This window comes from Macaca nemestrina, chromosome 7 (assembly GCF_043159975.1).
Source record: "Macaca nemestrina isolate mMacNem1 chromosome 7, mMacNem.hap1, whole genome shotgun sequence".
NCBI lineage: Eukaryota > Metazoa > Chordata > Mammalia > Primates > Cercopithecidae > Macaca > Macaca nemestrina.
Window position 1 is genome coordinate 127,682,656 of NC_092131.1, and position 20,475 is coordinate 127,703,130.

At 51.7% G+C, this 20,475-nt stretch overlaps 2 protein-coding genes across 22 annotated transcripts in view; one reads left to right on the top strand and one right to left on the bottom strand.

Moving 5' to 3' along the window:
- The window catches only part of LOC105463766 (PML nuclear body scaffold), a 56,100-nt gene extending 49,426 nt beyond the window's left edge, over positions 1–6,674 (bottom strand). For all 19 annotated transcript variants that reach the window (XM_011711037.2, XM_011711036.2, XM_011711041.2 and 16 more), the window contains exons 1-2: positions 6,420–6,674; positions 2,917–3,389 (exon numbers count right to left, since the gene is read on the bottom strand). In XM_011711037.2, coding sequence (XP_011709339.1) covers positions 2,917–3,389; positions 6,420–6,548 — 602 coding nt within the window. In that variant the 5' untranslated portion in view covers positions 6,549–6,674. The remainder of the gene's footprint in view (positions 1–2,916; positions 3,390–6,419) is intronic.
- Positions 6,675–9,383: 2,709 nt separating this feature from the next.
- Positions 9,384–18,470, top strand: LOC105463767 (stomatin like 1). Of its 3 annotated transcripts, none has more exons than XM_024787340.2 (7): positions 9,384–9,495; positions 11,247–11,353; positions 12,429–12,578; positions 12,884–13,087; positions 16,173–16,368; positions 16,802–17,014; positions 17,543–18,470. In XM_024787340.2, exons 3-7 carry the CDS (start codon positions 12,450–12,452, stop codon positions 17,734–17,736), a joined length of 936 nt encoding a protein of 311 aa, XP_024643108.2. In that variant the 5' UTR covers positions 9,384–9,495; positions 11,247–11,353; positions 12,429–12,449; the 3' UTR covers positions 17,737–18,470. The 3 variants fall into 3 exon arrangements, with proteins under 3 accessions (XP_024643108.2, XP_011709358.2, XP_011709357.2); XM_011711056.2 differs by having other exon boundaries at positions 9,393–9,617; positions 16,805–17,014; XM_011711055.2 differs by having other exon boundaries at positions 9,394–9,617.
- Positions 18,471–20,475: the final 2,005 nt, after the last annotated feature.

Here is a 20,475-nt window from a genome sequence, read left to right on the forward strand (position 1 = left end):
TTTTTTTTTTTTTTTTTGAGACGGAGTCTCTCTTGTCGCCCAGGATGGAGTGCAGTGGCACGATCTCGGCTCACTGCAAGCTCCGCCTCCTGGGTTCAGTCCATTCTTCTGCCTCAGCCTCCCGAGTAGCTGGGACTACAGGCACCCGCCACGATGCCTGGCTAATTTTTTGTATTTTTAGTAGAGATGGGGTTTCACCGTATTAGCCACTTTGGTCTCAATCTCCTGACCTCGTGATCTGTCCACCTCGGCCTCCCAAAGTGCTGGGATTACAGGCGTGAGCCACCGCACCTGGCTGAGATTTTTAAATTATGAAAGATAACTCAGGATGAACTGGAAAATTTTCCAAAAATCTGACACAAGAACCAGAACAGACTAATTCCATGGTAAAAATGGGAAAAGTTCTCAAAAATCTACTATAAAAAAGGCACCAGTTCCAAGATGGTTTTTCAAAAAACTTTTATAAGCTTAAATTTCTTATATTCTTCAAACTGTTCTAGAGCAGAGAAATTATAATAGAATTTTAACATTCATTGAGTATTTAATATGTGCCAGGCACTATGTTAAACAATTTATATGTACAGTTGGCCCTCAGTATCTGCAGGTTACACACCTGTGGATTCAACAAATCTTGGATCAAAAATATTCAGGGAAAAAAAAATCATTAAAAAAAAGGACCACAATAAAAAATAATACAAATTCAAAAATATAGTAAAACAACTCTTTACATAGCATTTACACTGTATTAGGCATTATAAGTAATCTAGAGATGATTTAAAGTATACAAGGAGAGACTGGGTACAGTGGCTCACACGTGTAATCCCAGCACTTTGAGAGGCCTATGTGGGAGGGTTGTTGCTTGAGCCCAAGAATTCTCAAGACCAGCCTGGGCAATGTGGCGAAACCCTGTCTTTACAAAAAAAAATTAAAAATTAGCTGAGCGTGGTGGTGCACACCTGTAGTCCCATATAATCTGGAGGCTGAAGTGGGAGGATTGTTTGAACCCCAGGAGACTGAGGCTGCAGTGAGCCACGAGTGCAGCACTGCACCCCAGCCTGGGTGACAGAGCAAGACCCTGTCTCAAAAAATAAAAATAAAATAAAAAATAAAGCATACAGGAGGATGTGTAGAGGTTATATACAAATACTATGCCATTTTATATCACAGACTTGAGCATCTATGAATTTGAACCAGTCTCCCATGGATCCCGTGGGATGGCTGCATTATCATGTTCAAAACATGAAAGCTTACAAATTCATTAAGAAATCAGTATAAGGCTGGGTGCGGTGGCTCACGCCTGTAATCCCAGAACTTTGGGAGGCCAACGCAGGTGGATCACCTGAGGTCAGGAGACCAGCCTGACCAATATAGTGAAACCTTGTCTCTACTAAAAATACCAAAATTTAGCCAGGCATGGTGGTATGCACCTGTAATCCCAGCTACTTGGGAGGCTAAGGCAGGAGAATTGCTTGAACCCGGGAGGCGAAGGTTGCAGTAAGCCAAGATCGCGCCACTGCACTCCAGCCTGGGTGACACAGGGAGACTCTATTTCAAAAAAAAAAAAAAATTAAAAAAAAATTTTAAATCCAAAAGATATAACCAGAGATAAAGCCAATTTCCCCTAATTTATTGCAATTTCAATCAAAATCCAATGAATATGTAAGTTTTAAAACTGCACAAATTGTAAGAGCAAAAGAAATGCATAAATTTTTTTCCTTCGAGGAATTTGTTCCTGAATTCCTTAATTAATCCCTTAATTCCTCAAAGGAAACAACAACAACAACAGGCAAAGGACCTAAACAGGCTATTCACAAATGAAGAAACACAATGGCCAATAAACAAGTGGAAAGCCACTCAACCTTTACAACAAGCTAAGAAATGTGGTGATACCAGCTGTTGAGAAGTCGGAGGGGAAAGCTTATTCTGATAGTGGGGGAAGTTTATCCTAAAGCAGGAAACAAACCACACTCAGTTTAGCAGATATGTAGTTTAGCAGGTATGTGGTTTAGCCATATATAGTTCTGAGTTGTCAAAAACAAGCGAAAAATGCTTCCATTTTGCAAGTGGATCCCTAAGAACCAAGAAGAGCCTTCTATAAACAATCTATTTCTGATGGTTGAAAGTTCACATAGTTATGCTACCATTTTGGCTAAAAGAGGGAAAACAGGACCTGATAAGACTGCTGCTACCTGCATATATAGTCATAAAGAAACTCTCAGAAGAAACATTCAAAACTACCTGTGGATGGGAAGAGGGAGAAGTGGTGGGAATTAGACAGTTGAGGATGGACAGAAGACTGCACTCTCTCTCTCCTCTTTATAAATTTTGTTCGTGAACTGTACAAATGTATTACCTATTAAAAAACTGAATTAAAATCTGTTTAATAAAAACAATTACAACTGGATGTGATTTTTTTTTTCCCATACAGACACTCTCAGATAGCACTGCCTGGTGTTAATGGTCTCAACTTTTCAGACAGAAACTACCTACCTGCCTCTGATCCTAGAATCCAGCCTTACTGAGATTCTCTGTCAGCGCTCATGGAAAATTTCACTCGAAGACTTTCTAAAGGGCAGTTTGGTAACATGTATCAAATGTAGAATTTCTGTCCCCCTACAGCCAGCAGTGGCACTTCTAAAAATTTATCCTGAAGAAATTACTGGATAACAATGCAAAGATGATTCTGCAGCATTATTTATTACAGGAGGAAACTAGAAACTTACTATCCACCTGCGTGGGGACTGGCAGCATAAACTGCGGTCGTCACCACGGATGCTGCATATCTGCAGACCACATTTAGAGTTGCAAGGCCCCAGAAGCTCCTTGTCCTCAGCTGTGTGACTCTTTGGATCTTTGCTCCTCTCACCTCTACCTGGTTCTTGGATGCACCATCCCACCCTGTGCCAGCCCACTCACCTGGTCAGTGTAGGGGTGCGGTGGTTGGGGTTGGAGCAGAAGATATTGTTGGTCTTGCGGGTGCCATCCAGGAACTCACGCACGGACTGGTTGCGCAGCTCTGCTAAGGGCCGGGCCTCGTGCTTGAGGAACCACTGGTGTGCCTCGAAGCACTTGGCGCAGAGGAGCTGCTCGCACTCAAAGCACCAGAAGTCGGCGGACTCTTTGCAGCGGATGCACGCAGCCTGTGCATCCACAATCTGCCGGTACACCGACAGGCGCCGTTGCAGACTCTCGAAAAAGACGTTATCCAGGGCAGGCGTGTCTGCACCTAGGGGCCAGGGCGCCTGGCAGATGGGGCACTGCATGCCCGACTCCTCCAGGCATCCTGAGCACAGCGTGTGCAGACAAGGCAGCAGCTTCGGGCACTTGGCTTCAGCCTTGCATTGCTGGCAGCGCAGAAACTGGAACTCCTCCTCCGGAGAGGGGGCTTGCTGGGGGACCAGAGAGGTGGGTGAGGCCTGGAGAAGTCCCAAGAGCCCCCACCCACTGGCCAACCACCCTTACAGCTGGAGCCTGGAGTAGGACCTCATATTCCATTCCAGCCAGTCATTGGATGATGCAAAACCCTGGCTTATCAGCACCCCAATACTCCCACTTATTCAGGCCCTCCTGCTCTCACTGCACCATTTATTGAGCATCTACTTCTCATCACACACAGTACTAGGCCCTGAGATATAAGAGGTATAGGATACATTCTGCCTTCAAGGAACTCAGTTTGGAAGGTAGATACAGTAAGTACCAACCTCATATAAAGTGCTTAATGCACAGTTTGGGGGTTCATCAAAGAGGTAAGCATGGAACAATCATATGACCCAGCAATTTCACTCTTACATATATAACCAAAAGATCTAAAAACAAGGACCCAAACAGATACTTGTACAACAATGTCCAGAGCAACATTATTCACAATAGTCAAAATGTAGAAACAATCCAAGTATCCATCAACAGATGAATAGATAAACAAAATGTGGTCTACACATATAATGGAATATTATTCAGCATTAGAAAGAAATGAAATTCTGATCATGCTACAACATAGATGGACCTCAATGACATTATGCTAAGTGAAATAAGCCACACACAAAAGGTCAAATACTGTATGATTCTGAGGCAGGAGAATAGGGTCTGGAGGCAGGGAACCTAAGGCCGATTCCCTCTGACTTCCTAGAACTAAATCCAAAGGAAAACCCGAACTCTCCACGCCCAAGTAACAAAAGGACCAGAGGCTACTCTCTTTGCAAAACACCCCATTTCCTGCCTGGCAGATGGAAAATTGAAAGCACCTCTGATTGGTTGCTTTCTACAACCAATGGGGTGAACACCAAGTGGCCAATGGGAAACCTCTAGGGCATATTTGGAACCCAGAAGATTCTGTAACTTGGGCCCTTGAGCCCTGCTCCAACCCATCCCACCCTGTGGAGTGTACTTTCATTTTCAATAAATCTCTGCTTTCATTGCTTCTTTCTTTCCTTGCTTTGCTGTGCATTTTGTCCAATTCTTTGTTCAAAACGCCAAGAACCTGAACAACTTGCGGTCAAGACCGTCTACTGGTAACAATTCCACTTATATGAAATATCTAGAATAAGTAAGTTCGTAGGGACAGAAGGTAGATTAGAAGTTACCAAGGGCTAGGGGAAGGAGAAAATGAGGAGCTATTGCTTTACTGAGACTCAGGACACACCACTTCAAAATATGACTGCAGGAGGCCAGAATATGCCACCCTTGAAATATACTTTGTTGGCATATTTTAAGCTGGTTATTCTGAGAAACTGCTGATACAGGAATAGCTCTGAAAAGCTCTCCTTTTGTAAAACAGAAAGGCATTTGCATCCCAAAGAAAATCTACATTAGTAAAATGGTCTATATTAAAAGAGGGCTGCTCCAGACAACTCTTATTATCTAAGAACTTTTTATCTACATAGCAAGACAACAGCTCCTCTCCTCACCCTCCCATAACTTGTGTCATCATCACCACCCAGAAGCTCCAAGCTCTTTTCTGTAGATCAGGATGTTATATAGGCTTCAATCATCTGACCTTTCTTTGAGTCTCATACTTTGTGGGACTCCTGAGTATACATATGTAATTAAATACGGGTTTTCCCCCTGTTAATCTATTTTATGACTATTTAATTCATAGCCCAGCCAAGGAAACTAGAAGGGTGGAGGGAAGCCATCTTTCCCTCCCCTATGGTTTAAAGGGTACAGAGTTTCTGGAGCAATTAAAAAGTTCTGAAAATAGATGGTGGTGATGGTTACACAATATTGTGGATCTACTTAATGCCACTGAACGTTACACTTAGAAATGGTTAACATAGGAGCTTATCCGTTACGTATATTTTACCACAATTTTTAAAATACAAAAGCAGTCCGGGCATGGTGGCTGACGCCTGTAATCCCAGCACTTTGGGAGGCCGAGGTGGGCAGATCACGAGGTCAGAAGTTAGAGACCAATCTGGCCAACATAGTGAAACCCCATCTCTACTAAAAATATAAAAATCAGCCAGGTATGGTGGTGTGGCCTGTAATCCCAGCTACTCAGGAGGCTGAGGCAGGAGAATCACGTCAACCCGGGAGGAGGAGGTTGCAGCGAGCAGAGATCGCACCATTGCACTCCAGCCTGGGCGACAGTGCAAGACTCCATCTCAAAAACAAACAGATAAACAAACAAACAAAAAAAACAAAACAAACAACAAAAAAACCAAAGTGCTTAATACAGTACCTGGCACATTTGAAGTGCTCATAAATGTTAGCTAGTGTTGTTAAGTAATGTTATTCTTAGTTGTAATAATGCTTATAAAAGTTACTGTAATACAGTGTCCTCTGTACTTTCATGAAGGGGAGCAAAAGGGCCTGGAAGGCAGCAGAACAAGAAACCCAAGTAGTTTCTTTGGGGGTGGAGGTGGGAGGTAGGCAGGACAGGTGTGGCAAGAGAAGGGTTTGTTAGGGAGGCTTCCTTAAGCAGAAACCACATGAGCTGGGAGGCCTTGGCAAAGATACCTCTTCAGTCTGAGCCACAGTTTCTCACCTCGGATCTGGGAAGTTGGTTTTAGTTTTGCTGTGCCTGGGACATGCTCCTGGCTCCAGGCCAGCGCAACAGGGCTACCACCTCCATCCTCCCTAATCTGTGGTCCTGCATCTGAGGCAGGGTTGAGGCAGGGCTCGAGGGTGGGCGGAAGGGCCCAGGCCCGGAGGCCACTGACCCTTCTCACCTTGCCCAACTGCTCCGTGGAGAAACCGCAGCCCAGCGAGGCCGCCCCAACTCCTCCGGGTCCTCTTTTCTACTCTATCCTACCCTCCCATGCCCCAGCCAAGAAGGTCAGGACCCTGGTGTGTGGTCTTCCCGCTTTGTGTCACTCTCTAGCGTACTTGACCAAATCCTCCGTTAGACCCTCTCTTCCCCACTCTCCCCACCACAGCAAACCAACAAAGCCTAACCCCATCATCCCCTAACCCAATAGTACCTCTGTAGGGCTGTGGCTGGGGCTGGGCTGACGGCCTTCCGAGGGGGTCTCGGGGGGAGGCATGGTGGGCGCGTGGGGCCGGGCGGGGTCCTGCTGGGGCCTCGGAGATCGGGCGGGTGCAGGCTCCATGGACCTCAGCTTAGTTTCGATTCTCGGTTTAGATCTTGGAGGGCGTGAAAAGAAACTAAAGGGGAGGCGTGAGCCAGTTGGCTGAGCCCCTCGAGCTGTCCGAAAGGGGAGGTGCCAGCTCAGGGCCCGCCTCTGGAGAGGAAGTGAGACAGAAGCTGGGGGCGGTTCTAGGGGCAGAGAGGCCGACTGTGGGTTTTAAAGACACGCCCAGAGCGGGGAGGAAGGAGAGGCGGGGAGCCGCAGACCTACTGCTGGCTTACGGTAAAGCGGGAGAGGCAGGGCAGAGCTGCAGAGGGGCAGCCCCGCCCCCGGGTTTGATCCATTCATCAGTTCACACTGGCACTGCTTCGTGCCACCTCCTGCCGGGAGCTGGGCGCACAAAGATGAGCCACACGCAGCCCCTGCTTTTTAAGAGCCCCAGATGTAATGGAAGAGCAAGCTTGCAAACGGAGACATTCTGGAAAGGAGAGCCCTCAGCTGGGACCTGAAAAAGCAGTGGGAATTCACCAGGGATTCAGGGCTGTAGGTGGTGGGGTCCAGGGGACACTGGAAACACAAAAGATAGCTCTTGCAAAAGGCATGGAAGTTTGAAACACGAAAGCCTGTTTGGGAACTAGTTTTGGCCGTTTTCAGATTTAAGAGGGAATTCATGAGAAATGATGCCCAAGAAGTGTGCTGGGACAAGATCCTAACTAAGGAGATTGGACCAGTTCTGGGAGTGATGGGAAGTTGGTGAAGGATCTGGAACCAGGGAACAACGTGATCAGCTGTGCATGATGGGACAGTCACTCTAACAACCTAGGGGCACGTACCCTGGTCTAGGACAGTGGCTGTGGGATGCAGAGGAGGGTCTTGAGTCAGAGATCCTGGGAAGCCAGTGACTGGAGGTGAGGGAGCAGGGTGACGCCTTGAGTGACAGCTGGAAAGGCTGGTGGATGTGAGGTGGTGGGGGCAGGAGGGAGGGGGAGAGCTGGAGAGCGGGTATGAAGAGGGAGAGGGGAGAGCCAGCTAGGTCTTCACCAGTGGAAAAGCATGCCAGACTCCCAGCTGGTGAGGGGAAAAGGGCACAGCTCCAGGTGACCTCACTGGGCCAGTGCCCCTGGCTTCAAACTTAAACCATCGCAACCACTGTGCTGGCTCCTGTGTACCCATTCTGTACTCTGTTCCAACTTAGAAACAGACCAGAAAGGATGATGATAGGGCCTGGCTCTTGTAAACCTTATAGTATGCGGGCTGGAGGTCAACGGTTGGGTGGATACCCAACTTCCTAGGGACTGTAAGAGGCCTCAGGAGCCTGCCCTTCCCTCCAGCCTGGTCAGTACTCCCAGGCCTTTAGAGAATCGGTCCATGAAAGCCAAATATGGTGGGCAGCCATCTGCACAAGGGACCTGGAAGTGGGCTATGGCAGGATGGGGCTTTGGAGGCCAGAGGCGATTGGCTGAGGAGGCAGAGTTGGGGAAGCTTTATTCATTTATTTGCTTGCTTTGAAAGATAGCCTGCTCCAGGCCGGGCGCGGTGGCTCAAGCCTGTAATCCCAGCACTTTGGGAGGCCGAGACGGGCGGATCACGAGGTCAGGAGATCGAGACCATCCTGGTGAACACGGTGAAACCCCGTCTCTACTAAAAAAATACAAAAAAACTAGCCGGGCGAGGCGGCGGGCGCCTGTAGTCCCAGCTACTCGGGAGGCTGAGGCAGGAGAATGGCGTAAACCCGGGGGGCGGAGCTTGCAGTGAGCTGAGATCCGGCCACTGCACTCCAGCCCGGGCGACAGAGCCAGACTCCGTCTCAAAAAAAAAAAAAAAAAAAAGAAAGATAGCCTGCTCCCAGACTACCCCAGAGTTCTGTTGGAAGTTAACACTTCTCAAAGTAAATTCGCAAGTTGCATTCAGGTTTTCTCAAGCCCTGGAGAGGCCAGTTAATTTCAGCTACCTAGATCAAGGGGCATGCTGTTTCTAGACCTGCAGGACTGAGGGCCTCACCTCTGTGGTGCTCTGGGGCCCCTGCCCTCATGTGGCTCTGTGCTACCCCCTTCTTCCTTACACTTCCATGCTCCCCGAGGTCTGCATGTGAAACTTCTTTCTTTTTGTGCCAAAGTTCAGGCCTTCCTACTCCACCTTGATCACGGTGACCTTGCTAGGCCATTACTTAACAAATAAGTAATGAGATCTGCCCTATGCCAGTCCCTGCTTGCTGGGCTATGGGTTCACAAAGAGGAATAATTTGCAGACTATGTCCCAGAGAAACCCAAAGTCCAGATATGGCATGCCCTGCCTCCAGTGTGCGAGAAGGAGTGCTGAGAAGGCTGATAATAGCATGTCCTTGATCCTGGAGAAGATTCGCTTCCTGTAAACTCTGATGAGATCTTGCTCTCTCTCTCTGGCTGCAGTGCAGTGGCACGATCATAGCTCACTGCAGCCTCAAACTCCTGTACTCAAGAGATCCTCCCGCCTCAGCCTCTCAAGTGGCTGGGACCACAGGCAGGCATCCCCACGCCAGGCTAATTTTTCAAAATTTTTTGTAGAGATAGGCTCTCACTATATTGCTCAGGCTGGTCCTGAATTCCTGGCCTCAAGCGATCCTCCTGCCTGAGTCTCCCAAACTGATGGATTATAGGCGTGAGCCACCGTGCCCAGCTTCCCCTTCAGCTTTTCTAAGGCTGAGTAGAAGACGGGAGGAGGCGACGACCCCAGCGTGCTCCCGGGAACACCGATCACACCCCTTGGCCCTCGGCTGCCGTTCGGTCCTCCCAGCACTGGGGACGCCATACGACAGCGGGAGCGGGCCCCGGCCAGTCTCCTCCTCCTGCGCCCGCCGCTGCAGCGGGTGGCAGCGTGGGTGAAGCCGGAAGCAGCAGCCAGCAGGGCGGGGCCGCGTAGGGCCCGCTGGTCAGGGAGGGCGCCGTGTGGCGTGCGGGGCGTGTCTCCTGTCAAAAGCCATGCTGGGCAGGTCTGGGTACCGGGCGCTGCCCCTGGGGGATTTTGACCGCTTCCAGCAGTCGAGCTTTGGCTTTCTGGGCTCGCAGAAGGGCTGCTTGTCCCCGGAGCGGGGCGGCGTGGGGACGGGGGCCGGTGAGTGGCCGCCCGGCACGGCGGACCCGGGGGGGACCGGCCGGCAACCCCCAGGCCCGAAATCTCTGCCTCCGAGGAGTCGGCCGGCCCGGCGTCATCGCACCCTACGAGGGGGGACTGAGAAGGGGATACGATGTGGAGAGGGGGCTGGACCCGGCGCCTGGTGCTAGCGCTGATACGCCCTCCCTAGGGTCACGGGGCGGTGGCCCTGGAGCCAGCCAGCGTTGCTCCTATCTTCCAAAACCTCACCTCACCACGTTTGTCCTCGGTTCTTATTAGCCCTTTAGGCCTGGGAAGACGTTTCAGGTTTCTATTTCGCATAGAAGAAACCGAGGTCTAGGCAGAGGAGGCCACCAGCACCCTAAAGGCACCTGCTGCCAAGAAATGGAAGTATTTTCACCCTAGGGGGCACCTCTAGAAGCCCAGGAACTAGGCATCTCCTGGATGTGCAGGCCAAAAAGACAGGTCCTCAGCTGCCTGTTGGATCTGCCCTGCCTCTGTCTTGCCCTCAAAGTCTTCTGTGGCTCCTTTGGCCTAGAGGCCAGATCCCACACTGTTCAGCCTGACCGCCTAACCTTGGATTTGATCCCTCCCTGGCCTTCCTGTCCTGAAAGCTCTCCGTATCCAGAACTCTCTTGAGAGGCCTGCGGATCAGAGCCAGGCACAAAGTGGAGCCTCAGTGCTCTGGGGATTAGCCCAGAGGGCAGGGCTTCCTTGAAGAATGGAGCAGGGGCTCTTGACTGCTTCCTGTCCAGGGTTGGGGGAAGGAAAGCAGCAAATAACCTCATCCCAGATTCTGGAGCTGTCTTGGCTGCGCTCCAATCCTGGTTCTCCAGGGGCCAGGACATTTGGCTTGGATAAGCCTCATCTTTCTAGCCCTGCCCCTGACCCCAACCCCTAACAATTTTCTTGAATTTAAATAGGCAGGGTTTTTTTGTTTTTTGTTTTTTTATTGTTTTGTTTTGTTTTTGAAGCAGAGTCTCGCTCTGTCCCCCAGGCTGGAGTGCAGTGGCGCAATCTCGTGAAACAGACATTTTTAAATGGTCATTAAGGCATTAAAGTAGGGTGAGGAATAGAAAATAATAATCTTATTCCTCATTTATGGCTCCTGTTGATAAGCTACTTATGCTCTATCCCTGTAGGCTAAGGCATCATCTTCATAAGGACTCCTGGAAAGCATACTTCTGGGGCTAATGGTATAGGAGGAATGTGTTTTGCCAGCAATATTCAGTGCATGTTTACAGATGCCCAGGTGCTCCTGGCTGCATGCCAGGTATGAGTAGGCAATATAAATTAAACGAGAAGATTGACCCCTACTCAGTCCAGTGAGGAGAGCATCATCACCTGGACTGGATTCTGAGATTGATGACTGTTGCCTAGCAGAGAATAAGGCCTTGTGAGGGTTGTTGGACTTAGGACAAATGAGTATTGATGTATGGGAGGAGGGAACAGATCCTAACTCGCAGCTGCCCAAAGATATGGGGATATTAGGCAAGGAGCCAGACTGAGAGCCCTGAGAAGGAAGGAGCCTCTCGAGGGGAAGGTGGGCGTAAGGTACGCTTGCCCAAGTTCACTCTACTTGCAGCTGTCATGGCAGGTCCAGTTGACCATCTCTGCTCTCACCTGCAGATGCACCCCAGAGCTGGCCCTCCTGCCTCTGTCATGGCCTCATCAGTTTCCTGGGGTTCTTGCTGCTGTTGGTCACCTTCCCCATTTCCGGCTGGTTTGCCCTGAAGGTAAGGCTGGCTGGGTCAGCCCCCAGGGTGGTTGGGCCACACACAGCTTTGGCATTGATGAATAAATTTGCCTATCCTCTGTCCCGTCTCCCTAAATATTACCCCTTTGCGAAATGGGCTAGGCAAGAATCATTCATTCACATTGTTCAGGGGAGGAAACAAGGCTTGGGCTTGTCTAAAGTCATACTGGGAGCCAGTAGGGGGTAGAAACAAGTCCCAAACTCCTAAGTCCTGGGATCTGGACACTGGCTTTAAGGTGCACACAGACGTCTTTGCCAAATTATCTTCTCTTTGGGTTAGAATAAATTAGAAATGAAAACACCCAACTTAGCCCAGCAGGTAATGCATAATAGGAATTCAGGCCTCATTTTCAATAAGGAGTGGTACAGTGGGAAAAGGATGAGTCATGGAGCTGTAGTTCAGCATCACACATGAAAGCTGTGGGGAAGGTGGAAGCCCAAGGAGGCCTTGCCCTTTGTGTAACCCTAGGCAACAGTCCCTCTCTAGAAAATCACTGGGTTTGGTGTGGTCTGCCAGGGAGTCCTTAAATGGCCCCAGATCCTAGTTCTAAAACTGCCACAGAAACAAATGCTGTGTGACCTTGAGCAGGTTGCTTTGCCTCTCTGGGCCTTCCTTTCTCAATTTGGACATCACTACTTCCCTAAGAGGTCCAGGGACCTAAAGTTGACAAAGCCCTTTGCCCGGGGGTGCTGTTAGGGCAGCCCAGCCTTTTCTCCTAACTAATCCAAGGACAGACAGTTTCCTGGTATGAGTCATGTCTAGCTTCAGACCATAGAGATGAAAAGTTTCTCTTAAGGATCAAGTCAATACAGTGCAGTGGTTAAGACACATGGTCTTTGGAGTTATTCAGAACTGCATTCAGGTCTTCCCTGTTTCACTTAGGGCTATGCAATTTTTGAGCAAGTAACTTAGCCTCCGTGAGCCTTGGTTTTCTGATCTGAAAACAGAGCTAGGGATACCTAACTGTGACCCAAGTGAGGAAGGGACTTAGGCAGATGGCATTGGCCAGCCTTGGCTAACCACTTTCAACTCTTTCCCTTGCCATTGTGGACAGATCGTGCCCACGTATGAGCGGATGATCGTGTTTCGCTTGGGCCGGATCCGCACCCCCCAGGGACCTGGCATGGTTCTGCTCTTGCCCTTCATTGACTCCTTTCAGAGGGTGGATCTGAGGACACAAGCCTTCAACGTCCCTCCCTGCAAGGTGAGGGGCTTCTCAGCTGCCTTGACAGAGGAACTGGGGGCCTGTCCAGAATGTACTATGGTGCCAGGACCTTGGCCTGTGAGTCACCATCTGAGGGGGGAAGGGGGAAGAAGAGACCAGAAAATTGATGGAGGCTGGGAGGACATCCTTGCTTCATACACCTAACCCTACATACTTGGGTACACCATTTGCCCTTGAGGAGCTAGCTGCCAAGCAGGTGGGTCAAGCTGGGTGGCCCCAGTGGGCCTGACCTCCCTGCACCCCCAGCCCCTCCAGTGTCTCTCTCTCATGGCCTCCCCCAACAGCTGGCCTCTAAGGACGGAGCTGTGCTGTCCGTGGGAGCCGATGTCCAGTTTCGCATCTGGGACCCGGTGCTGTCGGTGATGACTGTGAAAGACCTGAACACAGCCACACGCATGACGGCCCAGAACGCCATGACCAAGGCCCTGCTCAAGAGGCCGCTGCGGGAGATCCAGATGGAGAAGCTCAAGATCAGCGACCAGCTTCTGGTAGGTAGCCCCTCACAAGACAGAGCTTGGGGAGTGGCACCGGCCTGGCTCCACCTGCCAGGTCACTTTGAGCAAAGCGTCAGACCACTCTGGGCCTCAGTTTACCATATGTCCCAAAAGTGTAACCACCTCTGAAGAGCCAGTGCCTGGGTGGGGCCATGAGTTGAGGAATGGCAGGTGGGCATAGACCATAACGATCTTGGGCAAACTTGTCCCTGAGAAGAGGAAGTGGCCCCGGCAGACATTCTTGGGGTCTGCCCCTGACTGCTGAGTGTTCACCCCTCACTGCTCTGCCATGATGACGCTGGCCTCTGCAGCTCTCATTCTGGGCCTGACTCATGGGGCAGGCAGGTGGGTAAAGGAGCAGGGACCCTCCCAGCCCAGTCACCTGCTGGGGAATTCCAGGCTCACCATGCAGCGTGTGCATGCTTGTGATTTTGGTTTCCCTGTTTGGAACAGAACAAAGACACATGAGGACATTTGGATCTTTTTCCTGCCTCTTCTCCATGTATATACTGGAGTTTGCCTTAAATGTCTTCTGCTACAAGATGGGGTAGAAATAAATACACATGCAGAGGCATGTCCCCTGCAGCCACACTCAACTTGTGCTTCCTCTTGTGTCCTGACAGGGGAATGTAGGTGAAGTTTCTCCCCATTCCTCTTGGCTCCTCTTTCCTCTGCCCTGGGGAATCGAGGTTAGAGGACAGACAGGGGAGTGGGATAAATGCCAGTCCTGGAGTTCCCACTGCAAGCAGCGAGGTGAAATCCCTGAGGAAATACTATTTGAGGTCCTAACAATAGCTCTCACGTGCTTAGCAGCTTATGGTTTACAAAGTCCTTTTGTCTGGCCCAGCGTGTCTGAGCTTCACGTTTTTGCTGCAAGTCAGTACTATGGTTTTATTTTGGAGGGAGGAAACTAAGGCTAAGAAATAATTTGACTTGCCTTTGAGAGCTATGGTCAAGGGCAGAGCTGAGTCATAGCCAGACCACCTGCTTCCATCCCACCAGCTCCCCTCAATCCAGTGCTTGATCTAACACAACTCAGATAACAAGTGGATAACAACTTTTATTCATAAAACCATGTCCCATGTTAATTCACCTTTAGGAAGAGAAAATTGATCTCAGTCTTGTTGCACATTTCTTTGATGTGAGAGAGGCAATTTGGGGAAGCCATTCCCACACGAGGATGTAAGAGTCATTTAGGCCCCATTTCCCAGACTGAGTGGGCACCTGGTAGAGTGAGATCTGTGCCTGTGGTTGAGACAGAACCTCAGGAAGTCCAGCACACCGGCCTCAGGCCCTGGTTCAGGTGTACATTTATTCACATGCCTGATTTTCTTCTAGAGCAATCAGAGTCCCCGCTTCTCACCTGCTGGACCCTCCTTAGCCAGTTACCACTCCTTACCTGCCAGAGGCCCAGGCCAGCTGCCTCAGCCCTTCACTGCCCTCCAGCCCCCACCACTGCCCATTGCTCTCTGCAGCAGGCCTTGCCTCCTAACACTCAGGAGAAAGACTAGGATGAGCACTCTGCTTCCTCCGGTTTCACCCCTTCAAACCCACCTGCCTCTGTGCTGCTTTCCTGCCTCTTTTCCTGGCTGTCTCCCCTCTCTGAGGCTCATCCCTGTACTGCGCAGTGCTCTGGGCCCCCTGCTGTCCCAGGATGCCTTCCCTCCACTCCATGCACTCTTTCTCTGTTACTTCTCCTTTCTGTGTAGAAATGTACTCTCCCTTTGCCCCAGTGCCCTCTAGCTCCCACTCCCTTTCTCCCCTTTTCTTCTGCAAGACTTTCATCCATGCCCCCAACCCCTGCCCCTACATCCTTCGTCTTGACCTCCTTGGGCTCCTGAGTCAGCGCTGGCCAACATCACGGTGACCTCCCACATGCCAGCCCAGTGGGCACCTCTCAGCCCTTCCCTTACATCACCTGGTGGCAGCATGCGACATGGTCGACCCAGCCCCCAGTCCCCAGAACCCCCTGCATTTCCTCCTTCCCTGTTACCTCTGGTTACTGCCACTTGTTCTCCTGCCCTTGAGTTTCCAGGGTTTCATCACTGGCCTCTTCTCATCTGTGACATCCCTGGAAGAGCTCATCCATCTGGGCTGTTTGCTGCCTGTGGACGCTGATTATTCACAACGACCTGCCCTAACCCTGATGCTTCTGTACCCTGGGCCATTTCTCCAGCTGCCTACTGGACAGTTGACTGCCCCACAGACACTTCAAGCTTACAATAGTTAAAAAAAAAAAAAAAAAGGTTGCCGACCCTCCCTTCCCACCCCCTGTGTGTCCTCTCTAGTGAATGCCACACTCATCCATTCAGGAGCCTGACTCCTCCCCACTCCTGCCCCCTCTTGTATCATTGCACATCAAGGCAGCCCCTAACCTGGTGCTTGCACTTCTCTAGTGCCCTGTTATGGCTCAGTAGAGTTGATAGAGGCATGCCTCCTTCAGTGGATCTTGGCTTCACAGCTGCCCTCCGCCCTCACGAGAGCTGCATCATTCCTTGGCTGTATTTTGAAACAATGTCTTACTTGGTCTCCATCCCTCCCCTCAGCCCCCTAAAATCCAGCTTCCACAGCAGCTAGGAGGATCTTGCCTTAAAGCAAGTCTGCTCTGTCACCTCCCTGCTCAAACTCTTCTCTGGGGCTCTTTGTTGCTTCAGAATAAATCCAAGTAAGCAGAACTACCCCACCTCTGACCCCTTAGCTGTCTCCAGTCCTCAGCCCACATGTGAGGGTCCAGCTAAATGGAACTCTCGTTCCTCACAGCTCCGTGAACATGCCAGGTTTTCTTGTCCGGGGTTTTGCACATGCTGTTCCTATTGCCTGGCAAGGTCCTCTTCCACCTGAGGACTCCCTCCTGCTGGCACCACCCTCCTCTGCTGGGGGCTCACCACCGGCCTTGCTTCTGTCTTGCCACTTACTACAGCTTGAGTGGTCATTGCCCTCTGCCTGTGTCCCAGGCTAGGAGCGTCTCAAGGGTGGTGTGGTGCCTCCATGTCCGTGCACAGCCACACAGTCTGCCCAAAGAAGGTGCTCAGGAAAGGTTTGTTGAATGAATTACATTTCTCCCCACCCTGTCCTCCAGCTGGAGATCAACGATGTGACCAGGGCTTGGGGGCTGGAGGTAGACCGAGTGGAGCTGGCGGTGGAGGCCGTGCTCCAGCCGCCCCAGGACAGCCCAACTGGGCCCAACCTGGACAGCACCCTCCAGCAGCTGGCCCTGCACTTCCTGGGAGGAAGCATGAACTCAGTGGCAGGAGGTGCCCCGTCCCCGGGGCCAGGTGAGGAGCCCTGGGGAGGAGGCCGGGGGTGCTTATCAGCTTGGTGCCAGCACAGACTGCTCGCTATCCCAGCAGCCCTGTGCAGTACACACCCTGCACAGATGTTCAGCCCACGCTGACCACAGCCCAGGCAGTGAGAGGAGGCCAGGTGTCTGAGTGTGCAGAGGCCATTGGCAGGCTCCGTGGGAGGAGGCGGCAGCACCAGAAGGGCAGCTGGAAAGAGTTTTATATCTGAGGCTGGAGTAGTTTAGAAACTGAGTTTGTGGTTTAGGCTGAAAGCTCAGGGGCACCTTTCCAGTAGGGCAGGAACTTGAACAAAGGCCGGAAGGGGATGTAAGAGGAGACGTGCAAAGGCCACAGTGAGTGGTCCTGACCTTGGCAATGCGATGACCTCCTCTCTGCCTCCTTCCCCAACCCTGTTGGCCATCCCCAGCAGACACTGTGGAGATGGTGAGTGAAGTTGAGCCGCCTGCCCCTCAAGTCGGTGCCAGGCCCAGTCCAAAGCAGCCTCTGGCGGAGGGGCTGCTGACTGCTCTACAGCCCTTCCTGTCTGAGGCCCTGGTCAACCAAGTCGGGGCCTGCTACCAGTTCAATGTCGTCCTGCCCAGCGGCACCCAGAGCGCCTACTTCCTGGACCTCACTACAGGTGCCGCTGCCCTCCCTGTCTCTCCTTCCCATCCAGCTTGCTAGGTTGCATGTTACCCACCCCAGTGGTGCTCTTATAGACTGCCCCCTGCTCCTGCTAATAATTTGGAGTGAACCCATGGCAGGCAGGGGCTCAGACACCATTTCCAGGCATTATCTATGCCCTGGTCTCCCCACCATCCGCAGGACAACACAGCCAGGCTTCCAATACCAAGAGGCCTGCCCATGTTACAGGCCTGCTGCCTGTCAGGCTCTGTGCCAAGTACTTTTTGTGCATTATCTCACCGACTTCTCACCATGAGCTTATGCTTTAGGAATTGTCATCTGTAAAGGGATTATCATCACAGATTTGGAAACTGAGGCTCCAAGAGTTCACACAGCCAATAAGACTCAAACCCAGGGTATTAGAACCCGAACTCTGAACCAGTACTCTCCTCCCAGTGGGAAATGCCAGCCCCTCCCATCCCCATAGCTCTCCTTCATGTTCCTCCATCCCCCTACTGACACTCGGTTTTCTTTTCCCCCACAGGACAAGGAAGAGTGGGACACGGGGTGCCTGATGGCATCCCTGATGTGGTGGTAGAGATGGCCGAGGCAGACCTGCGGGCCCTGCTGTGCAGAGAGCTACGGCCCCTGGGGGCCTACATGAGCGGACGGCTGAAGGTGAAGGGCGACCTGGCCGTGGCCATGAAGCTGGAGGCTGTCCTCAGGGCCCTGAAGTAGCAGCCTTGGTTGACTTTCCATAGCCCAGTCCCAAGCCTGGCACCAAGCCCGAGGGGCCTATTGGAGGAGGAAGTGTTCATCTGTACCACTGAGAGTTGAGGCCCTAACAAGTTTCAGGCCCAGCCAAGAGCCCATGGATGGAGGCTGGGGGAGACTGAGTCTGGCTGTCATGCACTTCTCCCCTACAATGGTTCTCTGGACAAGCCTTTGTCCATCCTGGTCCCCAGCTGAGTGCCCAGCCTTGAGCTGGGTGCACGGTGTGATGCCAGGAGGTAAGCCAGGCCCGCCCTGCCGGGCCCTACCTTGCTGGCTTCCTGACTGAAGAGGCAGGACCCACAGAAACAGCCTGACAGCAGCTGGTTTGGACCTTGTGTGAGGGACCAAGCATGTGGTCCAGGCTCTAAGCTCTGCAGTGATTGGAGAGGGATGGGGAGGGATGGGAAGGCAGCCTCCAAGAAGAGGTCCCTGTGGCGAAGTTACCTGGGGATCCTGGCTGGCCTGCCTTCCTGGCTGCAGTCCAGGCCCAGGCTAGCGGGAGTGGACATGGGAAGGAGCAGGGCCTGCTGCTCCCCTGGCACTGCTCCCGAAGATATCTGACTCATCTGCCAGCTCCATCCTGCATGCCTGGCGAGCTGGGGCCCAGGGCAGCATGAAGTAGAGCCCTGCGTTCTGTGCTTCTTACCAGAGGTTTGCAAACCTCAGACAAATAAATGTGGTGTTTACAATGTATAAAAGAGAAGAAGCCAAGCGGAGCTCCTGGGGGCATGGGGTGGGCTAGGAGGGTCCATGAGGTCCCTGCTGCCAGCCCAGGCAGGGATTGACGTCCTGGTGGCTGACACAGACAGACCCTCACAATATTTGAAGCTCTTTCTCCTGAGTGTCTCAAAGCCCCTGGAAGCAGGGATGGCGCTGGGTGGGGAGTTATCTGTTCCTCTTTGTAGTGGGGTACAGGTTCACCAGGAAAGCAAGGCACGAGTGTGCCAGAGTGTCCTGCAAACACTGAGGGGCAGGCGGGGTGGTCATGTCCCATTGAAGAGAGGGGTTGGGACCACTGCCAGCTTCCCCTCCTGGTACACTCTGTCACTGCTTCTCCGCTGGCTGCCAGGAAGGAAACAGTCATCAAGACCTGGCCCCAGGCCCAGCCCAGCCCAGCCCTGCTTTCTGCTCCAGTACTCCCGCCCAAACCCCAGGGGCCCCAGAGAAGGGGGGGCCTCTGACTTCTTGAGTCCTAAGAAAGGAATCTGACTCCTTGGGGAGACTTCTGGGAAAAACAAAACCACAAAAATCAGAGCCTCCCCTTAAGAACAGCCCCCAGTCTGTCCTCTGGCACCGTAGCCCCCCTCCCCGCAGGGGTCTCTCCCCTTCCTGGGTGCCTGGCTCTGTCTTGTTTGCTGTCTGTCCCTGCCTTTGCCAGACACTGCCTTGTCCTTCCTCCTGGAGGTCCTCCACATTGCCTGAGGCACCTCCCTAAAGCCCAGCACAGAACCCTCTGTCACTGCCATGGCCATTGAGCTTCAGGTTTCCAGGGCCCCTTCCTAGAGTCCCAGGCTGCTGCACCTGCTGTTGCCCCTTTGCTTACTTGGTGGCCTCTCATGGGCGCTTCCAGGGCTTTCTAACTGAGGCTGTCTGTTCCAAAGCCTGCCTTCCAATCCCCACAGCCACACTGCGGCCACACTTGGGACTTGTCCTCTATGCCCTCGCCTGGCTCTCTGCACCCATTCCACATTGTGTGTTTCTCCTCCTTGCATATATGGCTGCCCTCCCTGCTGGACTGGGAGCCTCCCACATCAGCATTCACCTGTGGATTCCTTCCATTGCTATTACACAGTATGTGAAGGGCTGTCCAGGAAACCCCAGGCATCTTCACCATGAAAGCTGGCACTGCCCCTTGGCTGGGGTAGGGCTGGGGGGTAGGGGAGACAGGAAAAATGACATCACAATTTAGGGGAAACCCAAACTCTTCTTTGTGGGCATGGGAAGATCAACATAACATTTAGGGGAACCAAAACTCTTCTGGATGTGTGTGTAGGTGGAGAGTAAGGCCTGCCCCGCCATTGATCCCCACCCTGCGGAGCGGAGCTCAATCCTGGGCCAGCACTCTAGGAATGGGGGCCTACGGGTTCTGTGGCCCCTGGGCTACAGAGGACTGAGCAGACCCTGCAATCCACAGGGGAGGGAGGACAAGGGCCACCTAAAGGGTCAGTGTAAAGAGGGAGGAGGAGGATGTGTGTCAATCAGAAACTTCCCTGAGGAGGTGATGTCCTCCACATCAGATAGGTGGACAGTAAGAAGAGATGGGGAAAATGATTCAGCAGAGGAGAAGTCCCTGCAAGGGCAGAGCTAGAAGAGGCAGCCAGGCAACTGGGCTTTAGGGAACTAGGACCTGAAGTATGAGACAGGTTGTGTGTGGGCATTTGAGGGGCAGGGTATAGAAAAAGTAACCATATCTGTGTGCCAAATATGTCCTTATACTGGACAAGACACTTCTTATGTATTATATTTTTCTTCAAGATAACCTGGTGAGTAATGATAATAGTTATAGTATCCTGGTTAATATGTTAATATATAATGTGTTATTTTGATGTTATTTTAAAGTATTTTCTTTAAAAAAAGAGTCTTACTCTCTCGCCCAGGTTGGAGTGCAGGACGATCTCATCTCACTGCAACCTCCACCTCCCAGGTTCAAGTGATTCTCCTGCCTCAGACACCCGAGTAGTCAGGATTACAGGCGCACACCAC

Excerpts from the sequence above, each read along its gene's own strand:
- LOC105463767 (XM_011711055.2), top strand. The coding sequence starts at position 9,485 with ATGCTGGGCAGGTCTGGGTACCGGGCGCTGCCCCTGGGGGATTTTGAC. Across the intron at positions 13,088-16,172 it reads AGATCAGCGACCAGCTTCTG|CTGGAGATCAACGATGTGAC; the intron begins GTAGGTAGCCCC and ends CCTGTCCTCCAG. Across the intron at positions 17,015-17,542 it reads CTTCCTGGACCTCACTACAG|GACAAGGAAGAGTGGGACAC; the intron begins GTGCCGCTGCCC and ends TTTCCCCCACAG.